The sequence below is a fragment of the Leptonychotes weddellii genome, chromosome 3, assembly GCF_054177405.1.
Source record: "Leptonychotes weddellii isolate Sample4059 chromosome 3, ASM5417740v2, whole genome shotgun sequence".
Lineage (NCBI taxonomy): Eukaryota > Metazoa > Chordata > Mammalia > Carnivora > Phocidae > Leptonychotes > Leptonychotes weddellii.
In genome coordinates this window covers 34,244,036-34,267,087 of record NC_138371.1, presented here as the reverse complement: position 1 = coordinate 34,267,087, position 23,052 = coordinate 34,244,036, and the positions used below count along the sequence as shown (strand labels likewise).

At 37.5% G+C, this 23,052-nt stretch overlaps 1 protein-coding gene across 1 annotated transcript in view; it reads right to left on the bottom strand.

The window, feature by feature from the left end:
- The window catches only part of RFTN2 (raftlin family member 2), a 66,300-nt gene that overhangs the window by 41,633 nt on the left and 1,615 nt on the right, over positions 1 to 23,052 (bottom strand). The window contains exons 2-3 of the mRNA XM_031038219.2: positions 4,664 to 4,847; positions 3,023 to 3,137 (exon numbers count right to left, since the gene is read on the bottom strand). Of these exons, the coding sequence (XP_030894079.1) occupies positions 3,023 to 3,137; positions 4,664 to 4,847 (299 nt within the window). The remainder of the gene's footprint in view (positions 1 to 3,022; positions 3,138 to 4,663; positions 4,848 to 23,052) is intronic.

The following is a 23,052-nucleotide window of genomic DNA, read 5'->3' as shown; positions in this document are numbered from 1 at the left end:
ACAGAACTGATACACTTTAGAAATTAGGAGAACAGGAATCATGTTTTTCTTCAAAAGGTTACTATTTGGGAAGAACTAATAATTCTCTAACATGATTTTTGCAGACTTGTTAACAATGGTCTCTCCCATTGGGGCAAAATTAAAAACTATTCCAAGAAATCCTCAAAAATAACACAATCTTAATTAATAAAGAAGAAACATTAATTTAAAAGCAAAAACATACAGCATTGTTTGCTTGATGTGGGTAAAGAAAAATGTCACAAGTCTAACTCTTGACAAATGTGTATGTATAATGCATAGGCCTGATTCACTCTCAGGAAGCTTTCACATATGCTTATATCTTTTTTTTTTTTTTAAAGATTTTATTTATTTATTCATGAGAGACAGAGAGAGAGAGAGAGAGAGGCAGAGGGAGAAGCAGGCTCCCAAGGAGCAGAGAGCCCGATGCGGGACTCGATCCCAGGACCCTGGGATCATGACCCGAGCTGAAGGCAGACGCTTAACCATCTGAGCCACCCAGGCGCCCCCACATATGCTTATATCTTGATGCTCTTGTCTCCTGTCGGGCCAAACGCTCATGATTAGATTCAATCATATAAGTTAAAGAATAGGATTCAGAAGCACGTAATATAATGCCAGTGAAATAATTTGAGACCTTGAGAGTGGTGATTTTCATGCTGGGCACTTTTCCCTTTCTCTGCTTTTGCTTCATTTCTTTGTTCTTTTTGTATCCATGTTTTTCTCCTCTGTTAAACTGGCAATTCTTTTGAGGACTAGGACTGTGTCTTAATCATTTTTGTATTGTGCTGTTTTGTACCTGTGGGTGCTCTATAAATACTTGTTAAATAAGTAGAAATAAAGAAATAGCAACATCTTTTATTTGGTCACTGTTTTAAACATTTAAATTGAATGATTTTTTTAAAGACTTAGTTCTCTGATAGAGAGAAAGAGAGTGTGCAAGTGGGGTGGGGGGCAGAGGGAGAGGGAGAGAGAATCATCAAGCAGACTCCTTGCTGAGTGAGGAGCCCAATGTGGGGCTTGATCTCATGACCCTGAGATTACTACCTGAGCCAAAACCAAGAGTCAGAGTCTTAACCTACTGAGTCACCCAGGCAACCCTAAATTAAATGTTTTAAATGTTACCTGGGAGGGGAAAAAGACTTATGGTGGCGGTTGTAAATGCAAACACCTATGGTCAGAAATGAAATAAATGAAAAAGGCCAGGAACATTTGGGGCAAAACCAGACAGCAATGCCCACAACGGTCACTCAGCTCCAGCCAATGAGGAGAATTCCGAGCACGACGGAGGTGTAGGCGTGTGGAGCTAGGATAGAGGATGACACTGACACAATATCATTGACTCCTATAAATGAACATACTGAGGTTGTAATAATGCATGAAGCCTTAAAAGTAACCATAAATTGTCCTTTGTATCAAATGTCCTGGGAGAGGAGAAAGAAGTGGTAAGGAGGCATGGTATTCTGCAGGTGGGAATGGGTAAATTTATTGTCAGTTCTTTCTCTAGGCCTTCTTAGTTGATTTGGGTGAAAAAGTGCAGAAGGCCTTTTCTATTTTCTATTACTAGAAAGTTTCATCTGGAAAAGTAACAAATAGAGTATTAACATTTTTTCCATTTTTATTGAGTTGGAAGATTGACATTTTTATTTTTTTTTAAGATTTTATTTATTTATTTATTAGAGAGAGAGAAACAACATGAGAGGGGAGAGGGTCAGAGGGAGAAGCAGGCTCCCCACTGAGCAGGGAGCCCGACGTGGGACTCGATCCCAGGACTCTGGGATCATGACCTGAGCTGAAGGCAGTCACTTAACCAACTGAGCCACCCAGGCGCCTGGAAGATTGATATTTTTAAATGTTATTTTTATTTAAAAATCCTGGGAAAAACACTTATAAACCTAATTTTAAAAATAGCGAAAATATTGATATAATGGTAAAATGACTTAAAATCTAGCTATTTAACAATAAACTCTTTATGTAAAACAGCTGTTCCAAAATAATATTTGGCATTCATCTGTTGCTCTTGTTCACACATGGGGCAATGTTCAAATAGTTCATGTGCTATGTTTCCTGAAGCTTTTCTCTTCATGAAATAACCCCATTACTCTAATTGCTGATATAACAGTACTTTCCTGTTTAAATAGATCTTTAACTGTGTCCAGGAAGTTAAATGCAAAACAAGGGCTCTGTTGGTGATCTATTAAGATTAAATTAGTAGTTACATTTTTGTTTCAAAAGAAATTTTTTGGAGTGGATTTATTCCCAGAAAAACAAATTGAAATTTCCCAGAATAGTAGTAGTAAACAGTATGTGTAACTTGTTTATAAAAATCTAGTCTCAAGGACTGTTCCTGAAAATCTTATTGAATGGTGACTTTATACCTAAAAGGGAAATATCATTAGCAGCTATAACTGGCTATACACAAAACTACAGACACACGTGGCCATTTAAAGCTCGGCAACAATAATAAAAGCAATGAACAAATTTCTTACTTGAAATGCCTTAGGTTTTTGGCTGTATTTGCTTAAATAAAACCTAAAACCTTACAAATACGTCAATGCAACTAAGAACAAACTTTCACTTAAAATCCCATCAATTTAGAATACTTATGAATGTACAATTTTTCTTGGTTTTTCTTGTACAATTTGATATGTGTGCTTCAATATGTTTTAACCTCTGGTAGAAGTCACTCACCATATTTCCCTGTTCTTTTTTTTTTTTTAATATACGTTTTATTTTTTTATTTGACAGAGAGATAGAGAGCACAAGTAAGCAGAGCGACAGGCAGAGGGAAAGGGAGAAGCAGGCTCTCTGCTGAGCAGGGAGCCTGATGCGGGGCTCAATCCCAGGACCCTGGGATCATGACCTGAGCCGAAGGCAGCCGCTTACCCAACTGAGCCACCCAGGCGCCCCTTCCCTGTTCTTTTTAAAGTAAGAAAGGAAACTGATGAAGAAGAAATACCAAATATTTCTTGATATCACATGAAAAAATGAATACATGTAGTACCTTTTCTATCAGTTCTTTTGCTATGTCATTTGTTTGTGTCTCATAAGTTAGAGGATATTCCTCAATCACCAGCCTTGGGCGTCTTTGTCCACTGGGTACTGCCGAATGCTTCGGGCTGTAACAGAGAATATATTCATGGTTGGAAGTTAGTTGATTATTTTAGCTAATATGCTCAATGTAAAAATGAATGAGCAACTCATAAATAAGGTCAAGACAAATTTTTTTTTTCGAGCCTAATGGTTGTCTTCTTAGGTAAAAATACCAGAAAAACAGAGTAACTTTTATTAATTTAAATTTTCTTAGTTTAAACCTCTATTAATTTAATTTCTAATTTAATATGGAAGAAAAAATTCACCAGTTGTTTTACTAAAAACTGTGAGAAATGATTTTAGATCACTGTTATACCTCATTTTTATACAAAACACAAGTAAGCGTCCTATTTGAATGCAAATAAATATCATCCTGTCTTTTTCCTTTTTTTCTTTTCTGATCTTTACCCCTTGTTATTCTTAGCCTTGTCAGAGCACTGCTAAGTCCACTGGAAGTAATGCTAAAAGAGGAAAAATAATTTATACATAGTTTATAAGATTTGTAATTAGGACATAAATGTTGCTACCATGTGATAAAATGGCATGTTTATTTAGTAATGCTTGAAATACTGGATGAGGTTCCACATCATGGTGAAAGCTGGGGCCCGTACAAACCCTCTCAGACATCTGTAAGTTGGCAATTACTCAGTAGCAAGGCAGTGTCCCTTAAAAGAACAACTGGAATTTTTTAAAGTCTTTATTTTTTTTTTCAATTTTCCTGTTTTCTCTCTTCTTATTTCATTTTTCTTTCCTTGCTTAGCTCTTTCTTAGTTAAAGTGATCAATAATTAGTCCATCACTAAAAAGAGAAAACAGTTTTTACCCTGGTCTTTGAGATGGCTTGATATAGTTCAAAAGTTGTGTAAAAAAAAACCTGATGTGTTAAATACATTGGTTTGGTTATTTTCATTCTTCTTTGGAAAGGGTAACTGTATTTTGAAAACTATCAAACTTACAAGCTAGGCTGGCAAAAATAGTTGCAGTATTGTTTGGGAAAGCAGCTACTAAAAAAAAAAGAAAAAAATGGATGGTTTTTACATCCTACTTTTTTTGGAAAAAGCTGGTAAGTCTATCTGATTTGTGAGAACTTGGAGGGTAGATCTTTTTGCTGTAAAAGTTTTAGAAGGGAGAGATAGTTTCTGTTGCCACTATAAATAAAATAATATAGGACAGGTAAAAAAAAATGCTCAGTGGAAGTGGACTTTGTTGGTCCAGTCAGCTCTTTTAGTCCAGTGATAGGACCTGTAGCTGACGGTTACTCAACTGAAGCTTCTAGGTACTTCTTGAGTCTATTTTCCTTCTCCTTTGTTCACTGACATTCTCACCTAGGACCCATTTGTTTGCAAGGGGCTAAAATCAATGAAGAGCTTTAAAAGGAAGGGGGTGTAAGTTTCCTTCTCTCAATCCAGGTTCAACTACCGGAAAATGTGCTCTAAACCAAACTCCCTAATTATCCTTTATTCCCCATCACTACGTTCAAACTTCCTTTTCTTTTAGCCAAAGAAAACTGTCTCAACTGCTTCCTAGTCTGTTTCCTTAAGCACCAGGCTTACCTTAATTTCAAGCGCAACAGCACTACTCTGTACAGGTAACTTGCAGGTAGGTGTTTTCGCTGCCCCACAGGTTGTATAACAGGATGAATAGCTCCAACAATATATCCTTTAAGATAGTAGTCTTCCACTTTTGTTACTATATCTGAAATTGAATTTATCTTGATGACTTCTGGGTTTGGTGAAGCTGAAATAGCAAATGCAATGAGAAATTTGCACATTTATAAAATATTATTTTATAAAACATTATTTCTATCTATGTGTGATAATACTAAAGAATAGGAAACATATTCGTATGATTTAATCTCAAAATTACACTAACATGTATTACACCTAAATTAATTTCAGAAAGAAGCAAAAATAACCTTATAAGCTGGTAGATATGTAATATTACCAATATGTTTTAAAATAGAAATGCCTTACACATATTTTTCAATTAAGGCATGTTTATTTTTTAGGATTTCATTTGAGTGACTGTATTCCACTAATAGATACTGAAGACATACATAAGAGAAACAATATTAAGTGGAAGAGCTAATTGTTTTTACAATTCTGAACAGGATAAGATGCATAACTTTTTAATATAAAATTCATACAAATCTAAAAATTACAAGTGGGGGTAATGATATTTAAGCAGAAATTGTCAAGTGCTTTCTTATTTCTATCACTTACGTGTAACACCCAGTGCTCATCCTAACAAGTGCCCTCCTTAATACCCATCCCTCCACCTTCCTCCCCTCCAGAAAGCCTCAGTTTGTTCTCTTAACTATAAAGTCTCTCATGGTTTGCTTCCCTCTGTTTTTATTTCTCCCCTTCCCCTATGTTCATCTTGTTTTGTTTCTTAAATTCCACATGAGTGAAATCATATGATATTTGTCTTTCTCTGACTTACTTTGCTTAGCAGAATACTGATTGCAATACTTATATAAATGAGGAAAGGAATTGAAAAAGTAAAGGTATCCAGAAGGTCTTTTTTTTTTAGAGAGAGGGAGAGAGAGAAAAAGAATGGGGAGAGGGGCAGAGGGAGAGAGAGAATCTCAAGCAGGCTCCACGCCCAGCACAGAGCCTGACATGGGGCTTAATCACACAACACTGAGATCATGACCCAAGCGGAAATCAAGAGTTGGACGCTTAACTGATTGAACCACCCAAATGCCCCATAAGTTCTCTTTTAATAAGTAAAATTCCTAAATGTAGAGGAACTTCAAATGCAAAATTGATATGCAGTTTAATTATCCCTTTGAAGCAGGGTAAATCTATAGAAACTATAGAGCTGTCCAATGTGTACAATTTTTAGTAAAAGGAAAAGGATGTGTTATTTGGGAAAATGTTCTTTATGTTCAAGCAGAATTAATTTAAAAAACAACTATTTTCTGCAACAATATTCCTCATTTTCTGGAAAACAATCAAGAATTAATATCTAGAAATAGACCTGCAATTTGATTATCTTGAGTAACAAAACATACGAAATTAATTCCAGATATGGGCAATGCTGGCTCTTGGCCTTCTGTCAGTTTGGTCAGGGGCATCCAGCAAAGAACTGCAGCTAATTGCCTGAACACAGGAAGGAGGTTAAGAAGCAGACAAAGAAGAAGGGTCAGAGGAAATCCCCACCTCCTCTTACACTAATATCCACGTGATGGAACAGAAATCCACCAACACTGGGTATTCATGCCAACTTCTCAAAAGAAAATAAAACACTCAGTAGGAAAGTTATATAAACCAAGACAAATCCATTTCCACAAATTCTGATCCTCTTGTAGATTTACACTAATCTATTTACAATATATTTTCTTTATCATTATGTGTAGGAACAACAAAAAAAAGAGAATCATCTTGGACTTTGAAGAAACAGCTGGATTTCATTGCAAAACAGTCCTGTTCTCTGTGGTTGTGTGGCAATCACTCTGTGATTCATTTGGTTTTACTTTTTTTTTTTTAAAGATTTTATTTATTTATTCATGAGAGACAGAGAGAGAGAGAGAGAGGCAGAGGGAGAAGCAGGCTCCCAAGGAGCAGGGAGCCCAATGCCGGACTCGATCCCAGGACCCTGGGATCATGACCTGAGCCGAAGGCAGACGCTTAACCATCTGAGCCACCCAGGCGCCCAATTTGATTTTACTTTTTAAGTATTTTAACTAAACCCTGATTTCCAAAGAAAGAAAAGGAAAAACTATAAAACAGAATAAACTGTTAAGACTAAGGAATGAAACATAACCTAAACTTTTTACAATTATATACTAATTCTACAAAAATTTTTTTAAAATGCAGTCTTTTAATGGATCTTGTTGCATATTGTAGAAAGTGGAAATGCTTTAGCCTGACACCAAAGAATCTTCATAGTCTGGCCTCTTTCTTCTCATTCAAACTTCACTCTTGTCACAGGTTTTCTTGTGTGTCTTGATTTGGCATTCCTGTACTACTGCACTTCCCGAATCTTGGTTGCTGTTTCCTGCCGCCAGGCCTTGATTTCCTTTCCTGCTCCCTGCGCCTGGTTTATTACGGCTTCCCCTGTGCTGTGCATTCTACTAGTTCCCTTTCAGACGTCAGTGGAGTTACTTGTTTATATGTTTATCTCTGCTGTTAGACAGAGAATTCCTTCAGGGCAAGGAACCTACCTTATTTCTCTTTCTATGCCCAGCATTTTCCTTAGGTTATTATGTTAAGTTGGAAATACTGTTCATAAGGGGAACTATGAGGTGAAATTATTGCATAAAGGAGGGAAAGCCATCAAGGTTAGCTAATGGAAACCAAAAAAGTTAGCCAGTAAATTCAGGAACAAATGTACAGTTTCTCTATGACTTGTTGGAGAGAGACACAACAGGGAAAGAACACACAGGCAGTGTTGTGGGATTGTTACTCTTTTGATTATAAAAGTGAAGGTGGTCAATGGGCGCCTGGGTGGCTCAGTTGGTTAAGCGACTGCCTTCGGCTCAGGTCATGATCCTGGAGTCCCTGGATCGAGTCCCGCATCGGGCTCCCTGCTTGGCGAGGAGCCTGCTTCTCCCTCTAACCCTCCCCCCTCTCATGTGCTCTCTCTCTCATTCTCGCTCTCTCAAATAAATAAATAAATCTTAAAAAAAAAATAAGTGAAGGTGGTCAAGAACCTGGTGAGAATTCAACCAGGTGGAGTTAAAGGTCATATTCACTTCAGAAGGCTCTAGCTTCAGGCCCCATTTCATGTTCCTTACATTAATAATATTGCAATGAGAAAACCACATAGAAAAGGAGGTAAAAAGAAATGAGAGGTAGAGCTACATTGGGTGTAATTAGCTCCATCTTGGAGTGAAATCTGGAGAATTTTGGGAGAGGATCATATCACATACAAAGAATAAGACTGTAGGCTTGGAGAGCTTCTCGATCCTGCTGGTCTTGCTTCCCTTGCTGCCGTGCTTGGAGTCACTGTTTGGTCCCATGTTGTCTCACCTAGTCTACTCTGGTGTCACTGCTTGGAAGGAAACCCCAGAAACCAAGAACTGAGGATTGGGAAAAGTCCCCTTTCCTGGAGCTCTGGGTTAGAGTGCAGAGCAATTTACGCAGCCAGTGCTCTGCTTGTTCTCTGTGATCTTGCCACGATCCTGGAGAGTGGAGTTCTGCAGCAGCCAATATATAAAAGGTAATTAATGGGTTCAAAAGGCACTTAAGTTGTTAGTAAATATAGAATATTTGAAAATATTTCAATTATTCTGTCGTTTTACCAGATGCTCAGCAGTTAGTAATTAATATTATTTGATTATTTTAGTTCTGTAATACCACCTTCATCATTAAAGATTATATGGTATCTGCTTATAATCTTTAGCCGCATATAATGTGGTGATGGTTGCACAACAATGTGAATGTACTTAATGCCACTAACTGTACACTTAAAAATGGTGAACATGGTAAACTTTATGTATATTTTACCACAATAAAAAAGGTTCTATGTCAAAGACAATATATTAAATATGTACATATTAAAATCTACTTTCTGGGGGCGCCTGGGTGGCTCAGTCGTTAAGCGTCTGCCTTCGGCTCAGGTCATGATCCCAGGGTCCTGGGATTGAGCCCCACATCGGGCTCTCTGCTCAGCGGGAAGCCTGCTTCTCCCTCCCCCACCCCCCCTGCTTGTGTTCCCTCTCTCGCTGTCTCTCTCTCTGTCAAATAAATAAAAAAAAATCTTTAAAAAAAAAAGGAAAAAGAATTAAAAAAAATAAAATCTACTTTCTGCTTCTGAATTTGATGAACTTAGATACTTTATACAAGTAGAACCATACATTACAATTGACCCTTGAACAGCATGGGGGTTGGGGCATCAGCCCCCATGCAGACAAAAATCTGCATATAACTTTTGACTCCCTAAAAACTTAACTACTTGTAGCCTACTGTCAATTGGAAGCAACATAAATAGTCGATTAACACATATCTTGTATGTTGTATTATATACTGTATTCTTACAATAAAGTGAGCTAGGGAAAAGAAAATGTTATGAAGAAAATCATAAGGAAGAGAAATACATTTACAGTACTGTACTGTATTTATAAAAAATCTGCATGTAAGTGGACCTGTGTAGTTCAAACCTGTGTTGTTCGTGGGTCAACTTATTTTGTCTTTTTGTGACTGGCTGATTTCACTTAATATAATGTTCATCCATGTTGTAGCACATGATAGGATTTCCTTTCTTTTTAGAACTGAATAAGATTCCATTGTATGTATATACCACATTTTGTTTCTCCATTCATCCATCAGTGGACAGTTGAGTTGATTCTACTTCTTGGCTATTGTGAATACTGCTGCTGTGAATCGGGATGTGCTAATATCTGTATGAGATCCTGCTTTCAATTCTTTCAGATATATACCCACAAGTGTGATTGATGGATTATATGGTAATTCTATTTTTAATTATTTGAGGAATGGTCATATTGTTTTCTGTAGTAGCTGCATCATTTTACATTCCCATCAACAGAGTACAAGTGTTCCAATTTCTCTACATCCTTGCCAACACTTGTTTTTTGTACCTTTTTTTAAATAGTAGTCATCCTAATAGGTATGAGGTGATATTTCATTGTGGTTTTGATTTGCATTTCCTTAATGATTAGTGATGTTGGACATCATGTGCTCATTGGTCATTTGTGTATCATTTTTGGAGAAATGCCTATTCAAGCCCTTTGCCTATTTTTAAATTGGGTTATTTTTGTTGTTAAGTTGTAGGAGTTCTTTATATATTCTGGATATAGTATTTGCTCCCATTTCATAGGTTGACTTTCCACTCTGTTGATTGTGCCCTTTGATGTACAGAGGTTTTTAAGTTTGATATAGTCCCATTACCTATTTTTGCTTTTGTTGCCTCTGCTTTTGGTATCATATCTGAAAAATCTTGGCCAAATCCAATGTCATGAAGGTTCTCCCCTATGTTTTCTTCTAGGAGTTTTATAGTTTAGGTCTTACATTTAGGTTAATTTTTTTTTTTTTAAGTACAATGGCACTAGTTTATTGGTTTAAAAAGGTATGCTATGACTTCTCCCTCAAAATGATGACAGAAAAATAAAAAACTTTGATGCTTTTCTGTTGGTTTTACATGATGACCTTGGCAAGGTAGACTGTAAAATGAAAACTTAAAAATTCATGAAAGTATAAGAAATCTTAAAGTTTATGAAAAATACTATTTACCTGACAAAAGTGAAACACAGAAATATGTAGATTATAGCTGATAACTTAAAAATATATGAGTAGAGATGAGCATTTCATTTTTATGAAAGTGTGTCTTCATAAATTACAAAATTCAATACAAGAATAAAGGATGTGCCTTGGCTTAGAAATCTCTCCTGGTATTTTAATCACTACTGTTGGCCAGGTGATAATTATAGTGGGTATCACTACCTGTGTGAAGTTGGGTTGTTTTTCCATATGGCATGCCTAGACAGAGTGCTTGAGGTTTCACTCAACAAATTATTTAAGGATCACTTGAACTACACTATGAGTCCTAGTTCCCTGGTTGTTGCCTGAAAACTTGCCATTGGTAACCTCTGGCAATATCAAGGAGCCTCAGTCTCAAACTTGCAGAATGGGTATCAGGTACTTCAGAGAAAAGCCCAGCACTCTTTTAAGGAATGTGGCATTTCCAATACTCCTGACAGCCCAGAGGAAAAATAATGTGGAAAAAAGGGGCCACACGGGCTCTGAGTTTGACAGTGATTTAGAAGAATTGGGGCTTGAATGTAAAGATGCTTTAGGGATATCTTTATTGCACTTATTTTTCCTTTTTTTATGTATGTAGGAGAGAGATAGAAGCAATAATTAATGTTTAAAAATGTCTAATGGAGCTTTTACCACTGGTAAGAATTAAATTACTAAGTGAGAAAGTAGTAAGTCATAGTTTAATTCATACATTTTTTTCTTCTCTTAGTACATGAAGTAATGGTGTGTTTTACAATCAACGATGTTTTGGAGTCAATGAAAAATGATAATTATATAGCAAAGAAGTGGTTTGCAAATACACTGGCTAAGAAAATGAGGATTTGAAGAACTCTTGGTTTGGTGGTATAAATGTTCCAAAAAAATTTTTGAAAAGGGATAAATTCTTAGTTCTTTTCATAGTTCAAAACACAGAATGAGAAAAATCTGATTTAATACATGCTCATTTGGTGGGGGAAAGAGGAAACCCTAGAGACTTTAGCTGACTACAGATTAATTATAAATTAGCAGTTAATCCAATGTGATCATGGTCATCTGAAAGAAAATTGCCTCCATAGGAAGGTGGCTCACTGAGTTCTATGCTGAGTACTGAATTCCGTGCTAAGTATAGCAACATTGGAATACTTCCTGTTTATTTTCCTTCCCTTACACATTTATCACCATCTAAATAATAATCAGAATATACTAGTGTATTCACCTGGTTATCTTTTTTTAAAGACTTATTTATTTGAGAGAGAGATAAAGAGTGCGTACCTGTGCACACATGCCCATGTGAGTGGGGGAAGGGGAATAAGGAGAGAATCTTCAAGAAGACTCCCCGCTGAGTGTGGAGCCCAAACTGGGACTTGATACCTTGACCCATGAGGTCATGACCTGAGCCTAAATCAAGAGTTGGAGGCCCAACTGACTCAGCCACCCAGGTGCCCCTCACCCCGTTATCTCATTTAGTATCTGCCTCCCTCACCAAAATGAAAGCTCTGTGAAGGCAGGGGGATATCCACATTTTGTTCACCACTATTTCTTGATACCTGGAACAGTGCCTACCACATTGGTGCTCAGTTAATATTTGTTGAGTTAATAGGTGGATTATGTTCAATTTAAGGGCCAAATTAGAGGCAGTTTCAAGCTGGAGTATGTTAAAATCAATGTGTTCAGGAGAGTGAGGGATCTGAAGACGCTTACAGGTGTTCTGCAACTATATGTCAAATAAGGGAAGAACAGGATACCACCTGGATATATGTGAAGGGCTGTCCCATAGAAGGAGCTGGCTGGTGTGACTGACTGAACAGTGGAGGAGACAGGTACCTAGAGGAGTATTCACCCAAACTGCAGGTGGCAGGGAAGAATAGTAGGACTCTGACATGCTCAGTTCTTTAAATATATGTATGGTTCTCACAAAGTTCTCACAAAGATCATCCACTTTTTCATGAGAGGCATGGAGCCACCCTCAGCTCCCTTTACTACCAAGTGTGTATTGGACTGGGGTGGTGTATCCCAAACTTAAGTCATTGAGCACACTCTCACAATTTTTATCATATCTGAGTACCATCTGTATTTCCATATTCTTAAATTTCCTCTTTTAATTTTCTTTTCTTTTTTGGTTTTTAAAGTTGGAGCCCAATGCGGGGCCTGAACCCACGACCCTGAGATCAAGACCTGAGCTGAGATCAAGAGTTGGATGCTCAACTGACTGAGTCAACCAGGTGCCTCTTAATTTTCATTTTAAACTTCCATTTATTTCAAAAGGAATCTATATTTCTCATTTGACCATAAAAGCAGAATCACTTACCGTAAGTAGAAAGCTGTCATACAAATGAATACAACAAAAACACTTGTTAGATTCTAGCCAGATACTGTTATCTACCAAAGATTCTGAGCCACAGCTCTGTTCTCTCTTTGTTGAAAAGGAAAATTAGCCGTTAGAGAGGTGTTAAAGATATATTAACTCCAAACTGATTGGAAGGCTTAAAAAGAATTGAAAAGGGCACAACTTTCTGTCTATGAGACTCAGTGTTATTTAATTCTCTGCCTGTGTGTACAACTTGAAAGTATCTCATGTCCAATGCCAAGTGATTTGGTTGAGGCTCAGAGACCCGCTAAGAAGGAGCAGGGTCACAATGGTAGTAGCAAGGGAGATGACATCAGAGGTAATAAAATGAATTATAAAACTAGATAAAAGAACTATAAAAACTTTACAGTTTAGGGTCACTTAATGGGCTTTCTACACTTCATTGTCCCAAATTGATAATGATAATGAACGCATTCCCTCCATTCTCTTGTTTCAGAATATGGTTTTCAAAGGCAGAGTTATGTAACATGTTAAAAACAATCACCAAGAAGATAGCTATAACAGAATAACATCGGTGCTTAAGGGGGTTCCTGTTCAGGTGGAGAATGTATTTCTAAGGAACACCTCATTCTCTGGTTATGACGATGGAATAAATCCAGCTTTCCAGGTTGACTCCACACCCTCTTGCACTCTCTCTAAAGTAAGGTTATTGTCTTGAGTCTCAAAGCAAAAGAAATGTTAATGCACTAAACACACACACACACAAACACACACAGCAGTTTTGGGAGGAATTACAAACTGAGAAATCTAGAAAATTTAGAGAGAGAAAAAAATTATACAAATATATCTTAACATAAGTTTATGTTAAGATCATGTTTGTTTGGGCTCAGTTCCTTACATTCATTATTCAACCACCTCAAGTGTATATGTTCTTCTATCTGGAGGTCTGTGTCTTTTGATAAGTAGCACTCAGCATAGACATGACAATTACGGCAAGTGCTTAAAAATACTTATTAAAGGACCAACAAATGAAAAAAATTAGGTTTAACATATTCAGTTAACAGAGCTCCAGGGTACTCGTGGAGCATCAGTTTGAAAAACAGACTCTAGAACCTGGGTGCAAATTCCAGCTCTGCAACTTACTAGCCTGGCAAGGTACTTTGTACCCATGTTCCCCAGTTTCCTTATCTGCAAAGTGAGAATAAGAATAGGATCTACCCTATAGGATTGTCAGAAGGATTAAATAAATTAATATTTGTTCCTAGAAGGTATCTGGCATACAGTATGTGCTATTTAACTGTTGCCTGCTTTTTTAAATAAATAAGGTCCTCTCCTCTGGAAAGAGACGCAATGCAGTATTTTACTAAGAGCATTAGACTCTTGAAGCAAATCACCTAGGTTCAAATCATGATTATGCCATTTACTAGATCTGAAACAAGTTACTTTGCCTCTCTGAGACAAGGATAAATAATTGTAGTACCTCATAGAGTTGTTCAATAGTAACTGTAAAACATGAGCCCAGTGTCTGGCACAAAGTAAACACTTAGACGCCAGGGGTGTGCCTGTCTGTTGGTGGTCCAGTTCAGGAAAGAGAGCTTTAAATGAAGTTGTCTTCAGAGATAAGTCATTGTTGGTTTAAAAAATCTCCAGAAAGAAGATCATTGTAGAGATTTGGATTTATTCCAAAAACATGACCTGTAGAATTCTAGAGGTTCCTAACTCACACTCTAGAGCAGAGGCCCTAACGCATGCTCTAGATCTCATGTCCCAACTCACCCTGTGGATTAGGTGCCCCTAAGCTCACTCCAGATCAGGGCTTCCTAACTCACTGACCTACTACATTGAGCCCCACACTCAAATGCCTGAAGGCACCAGGCTGATAAAATGAAGAAAGGACCTGTTCTGGAGGGGGCTGTGGGACCTAGAAAAGACTCAGAACCTCGTCCAAAGAGGGCAGTAGCTCTGGCTCAGGGCTGCCATATAAGCACGTGGGCCCAGTTGTTATTAGACCTTCTAATTTTTAAGAAGACTCCCAAATCCAGATTCTTATGTAATATTTACCAATTTTAAAAAGTGACAGTTAATTCAAATATTTTAATACTGTACACATCAAGTGAGACCTGTCTGAAGGCTGATTATGGCCCATTATCTCCTTGGTTTGCAACTTCTGCTATGGGTCACACCAGGGACTCTGCTGACCAGAGCCTGCTCAGGTCCAGGCCAGGCCACCTAGATCACGTTAGACAGTGTTCAGCATCCTAGGATACAGAAAAAGTGATCCAATTCTTCATTAGTGGGAAGAGGAGAAGGAGGGTGATAGATGGGCTAGGGTTCATTCTTTTAACAAATTGTCCTTCTTATCCAACATTGGGACTTGCTTTAAACATGCCAGCATCATTCAAGAAAAGTAAACCCAGGAGCAAAAAGAGGAAAAATAAATCCAGGAATTTTTATGAGAACTTCCCTTTATGTAATTCCCTCGATTCTTACTAATGTATTAAACTGTGCTGCAAAGAGACTAGAAGCCTGATTCAGCTGAGAGACGTGAGGAAGGGGAGAGTTGTACACACAGAGTGAAGAATTTTCATCAGTGCTGCCCAGAGTGAGTAATTACCTCTCCACAACAGGCTCGGTGCTTGAGACCAAGCCTTTGATTTGACGTCCTCCTTTGATTTGATGTCCTTGTACTAGAGCAGTAATATCAGAAGCTCAATTACTTTTTTGTTGTTTATTTTTTTAATTACTTCTTTTTTTTAAAGATTTTATTTTATTTATTTATTTTTTAAAATTTATTTAATTGACAGACACAGCGAGAGAGGGAACACAAGCAGGGGGAGTGGGAGAGGGAGAAGCAGGCTTCCGGCTGAGCAGGGAGCCCAATGTGGGGCTCGATCCCAGGACCCCGGGATCATGACCTGAGCCGAAGGCAGTCGCCCAACCAACTGAGCCACCCAGGTGCCCCTTAAGATTTTATTTTTAAGTAATCTCTACACCCAACATGGGGCTTGAACTCACAACCCTGAGATCAAGAGTCACATGCTCTACTGACTGAGCCAGCCAGGTACCCCTTGGCTCTATTACTTTTGAAACCAGGAAATTCAGGGGGAGGCCGTAGTTGTTTTGGCTAGAATTTGAACAGCATAGGCGGTTAACGGCAGCTGCAAGCCATCCGTCTTCCTCCTCCTAGCTCCCTAGCCGCCATCAGTCCTTGCTCAACTCTTTGGAAGAAGGAACAAATGGTGCTGTTCACAGCATTATTGGGTGTGGTTGATTACTTTTAAATTGACGCTACACGATTTGTAAATGCTTTATTATACCTTACAAGACTATTGTGAATTGCTGATGAAAAAAAGCATTTTGTCATTGCTTTGAAAACTGTACAAATGCAAAGTAGATTTTTATGATTAAAATTGAAAAACACTGAAGGTCAGTAACATTCTATCATTTATCCTCATAGTTTCAAAAATAAAATGTCAATAGACTTTTTTATGCTCATTTGCTTAAAAGCCTCATAGACAAAGATCAAAGTTTAGAAATAGATTCACCTTCCAGTATAAAGCTAAGAACTTGCTCAATGCCAAAAGCTTTGCTCTGATGATGTAACTCTATGAAAACTGTCCAAGACATATATATGTTCTTTCCACCAATTTACTTCTGAAGATTGCTATGTGTTTTTGAAATATTTATGAAACATTGTTTCCTCAGATAAACATGCAATGTATAAACACTGGCAAGTAATTTCACCGTATTTTCAAAAGGGAACAGACTGTCAATCTCCATATATATTTAGCAATTATAGTAAAAAATAATAGGTATACCAAGTCCCTATTCTGTGCCAGGCACTATGTGAAATGCTTTATATGCCTAATCTTAATTAACCCTTACAAAACTCCATAAGGTAGATACTATCATTATTCTCAGATGAGGAAACTCAGGAAGAGAGAGATTTGGTAACTTGCCCAAATTGCTAGTAAGTGGTGAGGCTGTGATTAAACCAGACAAGATGACTCCACAGCCATACACTTTAGTGCCTACAAGAAAGTAAAACTTCATTGATTTGGGTCATGTTAAGAATTTGTGAAAATTCAGACATGAGCTAGGCTAAAGCTTTTGGACTATAATAAATTGTTAAGCAATTTAATGTATGGATATTAAAAGGAATATTTGGTTTACTCTACTTATCAAAATGCTTAAAATTGGGCACCTGGGTGGCTCAGATGGTTAAGCATCTGCCTTCGGCTCAGGTCATGGTCCCAGGGTCCTGGGATCGAGCCCTGCATTGGGCTCCCTGCTCAGCGGGGAGACTGCTTCTCCCTCTGCCTCTCTCTCTGTCTCTTATGAATAAATAAATAAAATCTTTAAAAAAAATGCTTAAAATTATTTAGCAATATGAACTGCTATATGAACAATATCCAAATTATGTAATCTTTTTTTTTTAAAGATTTTATTTATTTGACAGAGAGAGAGACAGTGAGAGAGGGAACACAAGCAGGAGGACGGGGAGAGGGAGAAGCAGGCTTTCCACTGAACAGGAGCCTGATGCGGGACTCGATCCTGGCACCCTGGGATCATTACGTGAGCTGAAGGCAGATGCTTAATGACTGAGCCAACCAGGCGCCTGCAAATTATGTAATCTTTTATGTTTCCAATGAAAGCTGCCATTTTTATAGTCACTCTTTAGTATATTTAATTGAAGTAATGTAACTGTAGTTTTAAATATGCCAAAACTCTATTGAACTACATGGTTCATTATTATATGCAGAAATATGAAAGATGAAATTAGGACCATTTCAGACTCCTACAGCCTTATGTTTCACTGCTGCCTCCTTCCTGTGCTACTCTCCATCCATTCTGTTTTATTTGTGGTTCCTGGACAGACCATGAAATTTCCTCTCATTTCTGAGTCTGTATATCTTGTCTTTCAGCCTTGTTTGCCTTACCCATACTTCCTACTTAGTCTTTTTTTTTTTAATTTTTTTAATTTTTAATTTTTTTTATTTATTTTATTTTTTTTGGTCTTTTTTTAAAAAAATCTTTTGAAGATTTTTGGGTAGGGGTAGAAGTGTAACTAACATACAAAAAACAAAACAAAACAAAACAAAACATAATTAACACTGACAACACTTGGGTAACCACCATCCATTCAAAAATCAGAACATGGTGGGCACTCCAGAAGCTTCCCATTTTGTCCTTTCCAATCACAATCCCCCTCTCCCATTCTGTACTATCTTGAATTTTATGGTCATCATTTCCTTTCTCTTCTTTTTAGTCTACCATCCAAGAATGCAGCCTTAAACACTATAATTCAGTTTTGCCTCTTTTTTGTTTTATATAAATGGAACCATATGGCATATACTTCCGTGTCTGACTTTTTTTTTTTAAGTTTTTTTATTTTTATTTTTTTTAAGTGATCTCTACACCCAGCATGGGGCTTGAACTCACAACCCCGAGATCAAGAATCACACACTCTATTGACTGAGCCAGCCAGGTGCCTCCAGTGTCTGTCTTCTTTCACTCAACACTATGCCTGCGAGATTGTCTCCTGTAGCTTGTGTAGTTTTAGTTTACTCATTTTCATTGCAGTACAGTCAAGGTTGGCAAAGTATTGCCTATGGCTTATTTCATAACATATGGTATGTTGGTACTACAATGGCAGAGCTGAGTAATTGTGATGGAGACCACATGGCTCACAAAGACTGAAATATTTACTATTTGGCCCCTCACAGAAAGAGTTTGCTGACTTTTGCAGTATAGTGTTCCATTGTGTGAGTATACCACATTTTATTTTTCTAATCTCTTGTTCTTGGATTTCTGTGTTCTGTGTTCTGTGTTCATACTTTTGGGTTATCATAAATAACACTTCTCTGAACACTCTTGTATGTGCCTCATGGTACACATGCGCACACATTTATATCAGGTATATCTTCAGCTAACCAGATAATGCTAAAGCCTTTTTTTCCCCAAAATGGTTGTACCAGTTTACTAACATGTGGTATTAGCAGTCTTTTAAAATTTTAGCCATTTTGGATGATTTATAGTGGTATCTCACTGTGGTTTTAACATGCATTTTCCTGGTTACTTATAAGGTTGAGCACAGTTTCATATGTCCATTGACCAGTTAGATTAACTATTTCGTGAAGTGCCTGTCCAAATTCTTTGTGCATTTTTCTCTTGGGTTGTTTGTTTTTTCCTTATCAACTTGCAGTTGTATTTTCTCTATTCTGGATACAAACTTTTATCTAAGTCCCACTCATTCTTTACATCTCAGATTGAGGTGATCCTTCTTTTAAGGAATCTTTATGGATCCCACCAATCAGGTAGAGGTGCTCTTTTTTCTACTTCTATCACCCTCACACTTCTAGCATAGCCTGTATCATAGTGTACACATTGTAACTGAATGTCCCTCAGGAGAATGCTCAACTAGGGTGCCGGTTCATAAAGAGCAGGGACTAGGCTTTATTTATATTTGTATCCTAGCTCTTAGCTCACTTGGTACTCAATAAATATTAGTTCAGTGGATGAGTAAATGTCCACCCAGATATAAGAAGTATATGTAAGATAGAAAATATAAATTACATTGTCAATATAAACGTGTATGTATTTTCTCTCAACAACAGTATTTAAGTGGATCAACTGTATGCAATTATCAGAGATTCTCTTCTCTCCTAGTTCAGATTGGGATCCTTCTCTTCCACAAGAGTCTGGATTTGTGAGGTTTTATTATTCTTCTAAACCAAATATCTCACCGTTTCAAACATAATAGAACTTCCCATATAGGTTTTATCACCTGGTAGGAATTTGGGCTAGGTACTACAACAGGGATTACATTGATGCCTGAGTAAATTCAGTCACTTTTGACTGTTTGAGAAAATGTTCATGAAATTATTAGACTCAGACAGATACAGAAAATTTAGATGGACCCACACTTCCTTCCCCCCTCCTCTTCCTTCCCTCATTTCTGATCCTTTATTCACAGCTTGTTGATTCTTTAATGCAGTCTCTTCAGTGCTGCATCTTCATTCTTAAAGGTTCTCTAACATTTGAAATTACTGACCATTTCTTGCTTTTTGAAGGCTTCCCTTTCCTTGTGTTCTCTGGTGCTATACAGTCCTATCTTCATTCTCTGTCATTTTTGTTGAATTGTCCTCAATATGGCTAAATATGCCTGACAACTCAGCCCAAGATGCTTATGCTTTCCCCACATTCCTTCTCTTTAAGACTTTACCTATTTCAATTCCTCCTGGAAATCACCATCTCCAGCTATGTATCTGTAAGAATCTCTTATAGAAGCAGTCCCTTATGTATCTGTAAGATGTCCACTGCCACCTCAAAGGCAACATGCCTGTGATGGAACTGCTTTTTCACCACACATTGACTGTCTTTGGGATGCCCTTCCTACTGTAAGAGGTATCATTATTTCCACAGTTACTCAGGCTCAGTTATACACTTACTCAGAAGCAGGAAGTCATCCTGGATTCTGCATTCTTTCTGTCCCTTCATATCCAGTCAGCCACAAGCTAGTAATTTCCTTCTTCATAATGTCTGTTGTATTTGCCCCTTGCATTCCATCCTTTTGCTGCCCCCTACATGCATGTCCTAATTGTCCACTTGTAGCCTTGACCACTACAAGAGGCCTTCTAAATAAATGTCCTCACTTCCATCTCTTCCCACTCAATCTCACATTAATCTTCTAAAAATACTTCTCTGTACCTATTGACTACTCATTCAAAAGCCTTTACAGCTACTTAATTCCCATAGAATCAAGGAATCCTTCCTTAGCCAGGTCATAGCATTTCATACTCCATTTATTTCCAACCTCATTTTCTCCCTCTCTCCAACAAAACCCCCCTTAGCTCACTGCTCTAGTCAGTAGTCCTTGAATATACCTCAACCGCTTAATCTTTTTCTGACTAATAAGCCCTATTTGTTCTTCAGGGTCAGTTAAAGTCCTAGTTCCAGTTCCAACTGATCCTATTCAAAACTGATTTTCCTTTTTCTGACACCTCTCGTATCTTGTATTGTAATTTTTTATTCATTAATTCAACAAAACTTATTGGCCATTGTTCATGTGCCAAGCACTGTGCTAGACACAGGGAATACAAAGGTGGATAAGATATAGTTCCCGACCTTGAGGAGTTCATGATCTTGTCCAGTTTGACCACTTAGAATATAAAATACTTGAGGGCAGAAACTGTCTTATTCCTCTTTGTATTTCCAGTACTTATCAGCATCTTCTACAGAATACATATGTCATATGTATTGATTGCTGTTAACAGGGTGATAAAAAAACACGGAGAATTTGTTTTAATAATAAGGAAGCAAGTTAGAGGCCAGCAAAATTTTACTTAATATATTTTACATAATTTTACTAGAAATTCAAAGCTACCATCTGTCCTTCTGTTGGGTTTTTAGTATTGTGAAAACTCTTTTAATCTTAAAGCTGTATGTGCTTTAAAAATCTTTAAGGCTATTGTTATTCAAATTCTTTTCTGGGCTTTAAGGATGAAACTAACACTTTTGGATCATTTGCAGAGTTAATTTAACTATTCATTAAGAAATTCTGTAACACGCTCATGTATACACTCACACACTCTCATAAATACACATTCATAGATTGCTATACAATAATCCAGAAAACTTATCACAAAAATTGTACCAAAATCTCACTAGTGCAGTTGGTAGATCTGGCATAAAGCCAGGACGGATAATAATAGTTAACTTTTATTAAGTGGATTATCTTGTATTATCCTCTTTAATCCTCAAAACAACTCTATTATGTAGGCAACATCAGAACCCTTCTTTTTCAGAAGGGGAAACTGAGATATAGCAACATTTATAAACCTGCCACAGAGAGTGAAAGAGCCTAGATTCAGAATCAAGGAACTTTGATTCCAGAGTCTTATGTGCTTAATGACTATGCTATTATTTCTCCCACGGAGATGTAAATAATGGCTCAAAGTCCCCCTGCCCACCCCTGCAAAAAAAGTGTGGGGAAGCAGAGAGAGAGAGAGAAAGTGGGAGAGAGAGGGAGAGAAATAGAGAATGGAACTGAATGGAAAATAAATAAATTGTTCATGGTAATTAGCCATCCTAACTCAGGGCACTGGAAATCTCAAAGGGCCTCCTCCTCTTGCCCCACTGAGACTTTACTCTCTGTCTCATGTCCTCTGTTTGGAAAAAACGGAGGAAAACAAGGTAAGAGACAGGCTGACCATGAGCACACACAGCTGTCACCAGACCATTCTGTTTCCTGAAAGGTTGCTCACAGTGGCCTCTGAGAAGCAGGAGGTGCCACTATTCAGTACTTACAGCAATCCCAGGACAGAATTGCCAGTGCTAGATAGAAGGCTGGCATGTTCTACCCCACTCCCCAACCCCCCTTGACTCATTCCTCTATACACTGGAGTGGCAGGTGGAAGTCAGAGAACAGAATAAAGAAAGGTGGTTTGTGCAGTTTGGGAAATACAGAGTTTTGGCTTCTGAGGCAAAGGCAAAGACAAAAACAAAACACAACACAACAAAAAAATGTGGAAGAATTGGACAGAAAGGGGCACCAGGAGACTAGGCGCCTCAACCAAATAGGAACCAGATGCAACTTTAAAGTATGTGCCTGCTGTCTGTGCTAACATTTGTTATCCATGCCCATACTTAACACTTCATAGTGTAACACTCTGTTACCTCCTCCAAACACCTAGAGTGGAGGTAGAGATTATATTCCTTTCACAGAGAGAAGGGCTTTTGATAATATAACAAAACCAAAATGACTGCTGAAGAAAGCTGTAGATGTTTCTAATTCAAGCATGACTGCATTTATACATATTCGTTTGAGATTAACATGGTTGGAAGGAAATAAATCAGAAAAAAAATGTCAAGTTACTTTAAGCCCTATGGTCCTATGGTGGATTGTGTAGCAATTCTTAAAGTGCAGATCAAAATGACTCTGGCCTAAAGTTTATGAGTAGACAAGGTTTTAAGGTTAAGAAAAGTGTTTGTGTCCTATGGATTTACAGAAACTTGCCCTAAAAATAATTGATAAGAACAATGAATGGAGAAAACATGGCACCACATCACAAATATTTCTCAAATGATGGTTTTTGAAAAAGTATAGAAAAAATTCGCATGATTGGTTAGTTCTCTGATTATCACTATTATCTTAATCCACTTTTAACTTTCATAATTAAAAATAAAATTAGGAATATTGACATTTTTTCCTTTGGTAGCCTTAGCCTTAAATAAAAGTAGAAATGTGAATATGTTGAAAGTATATGTACAGATTTTGTGTATGTCCCTGGAAGAGACTTTGCTTGCTGGCTAGCTCAATTTTTGACAAAGAAAAATGGGCTGCTCTTGTTTCTAGCACAGAGATGCCCTGTTCACAGAACAAACCAAAAAAATGGAGAATTTGTTTTTAAGTTGAAAAGAAATTAATATC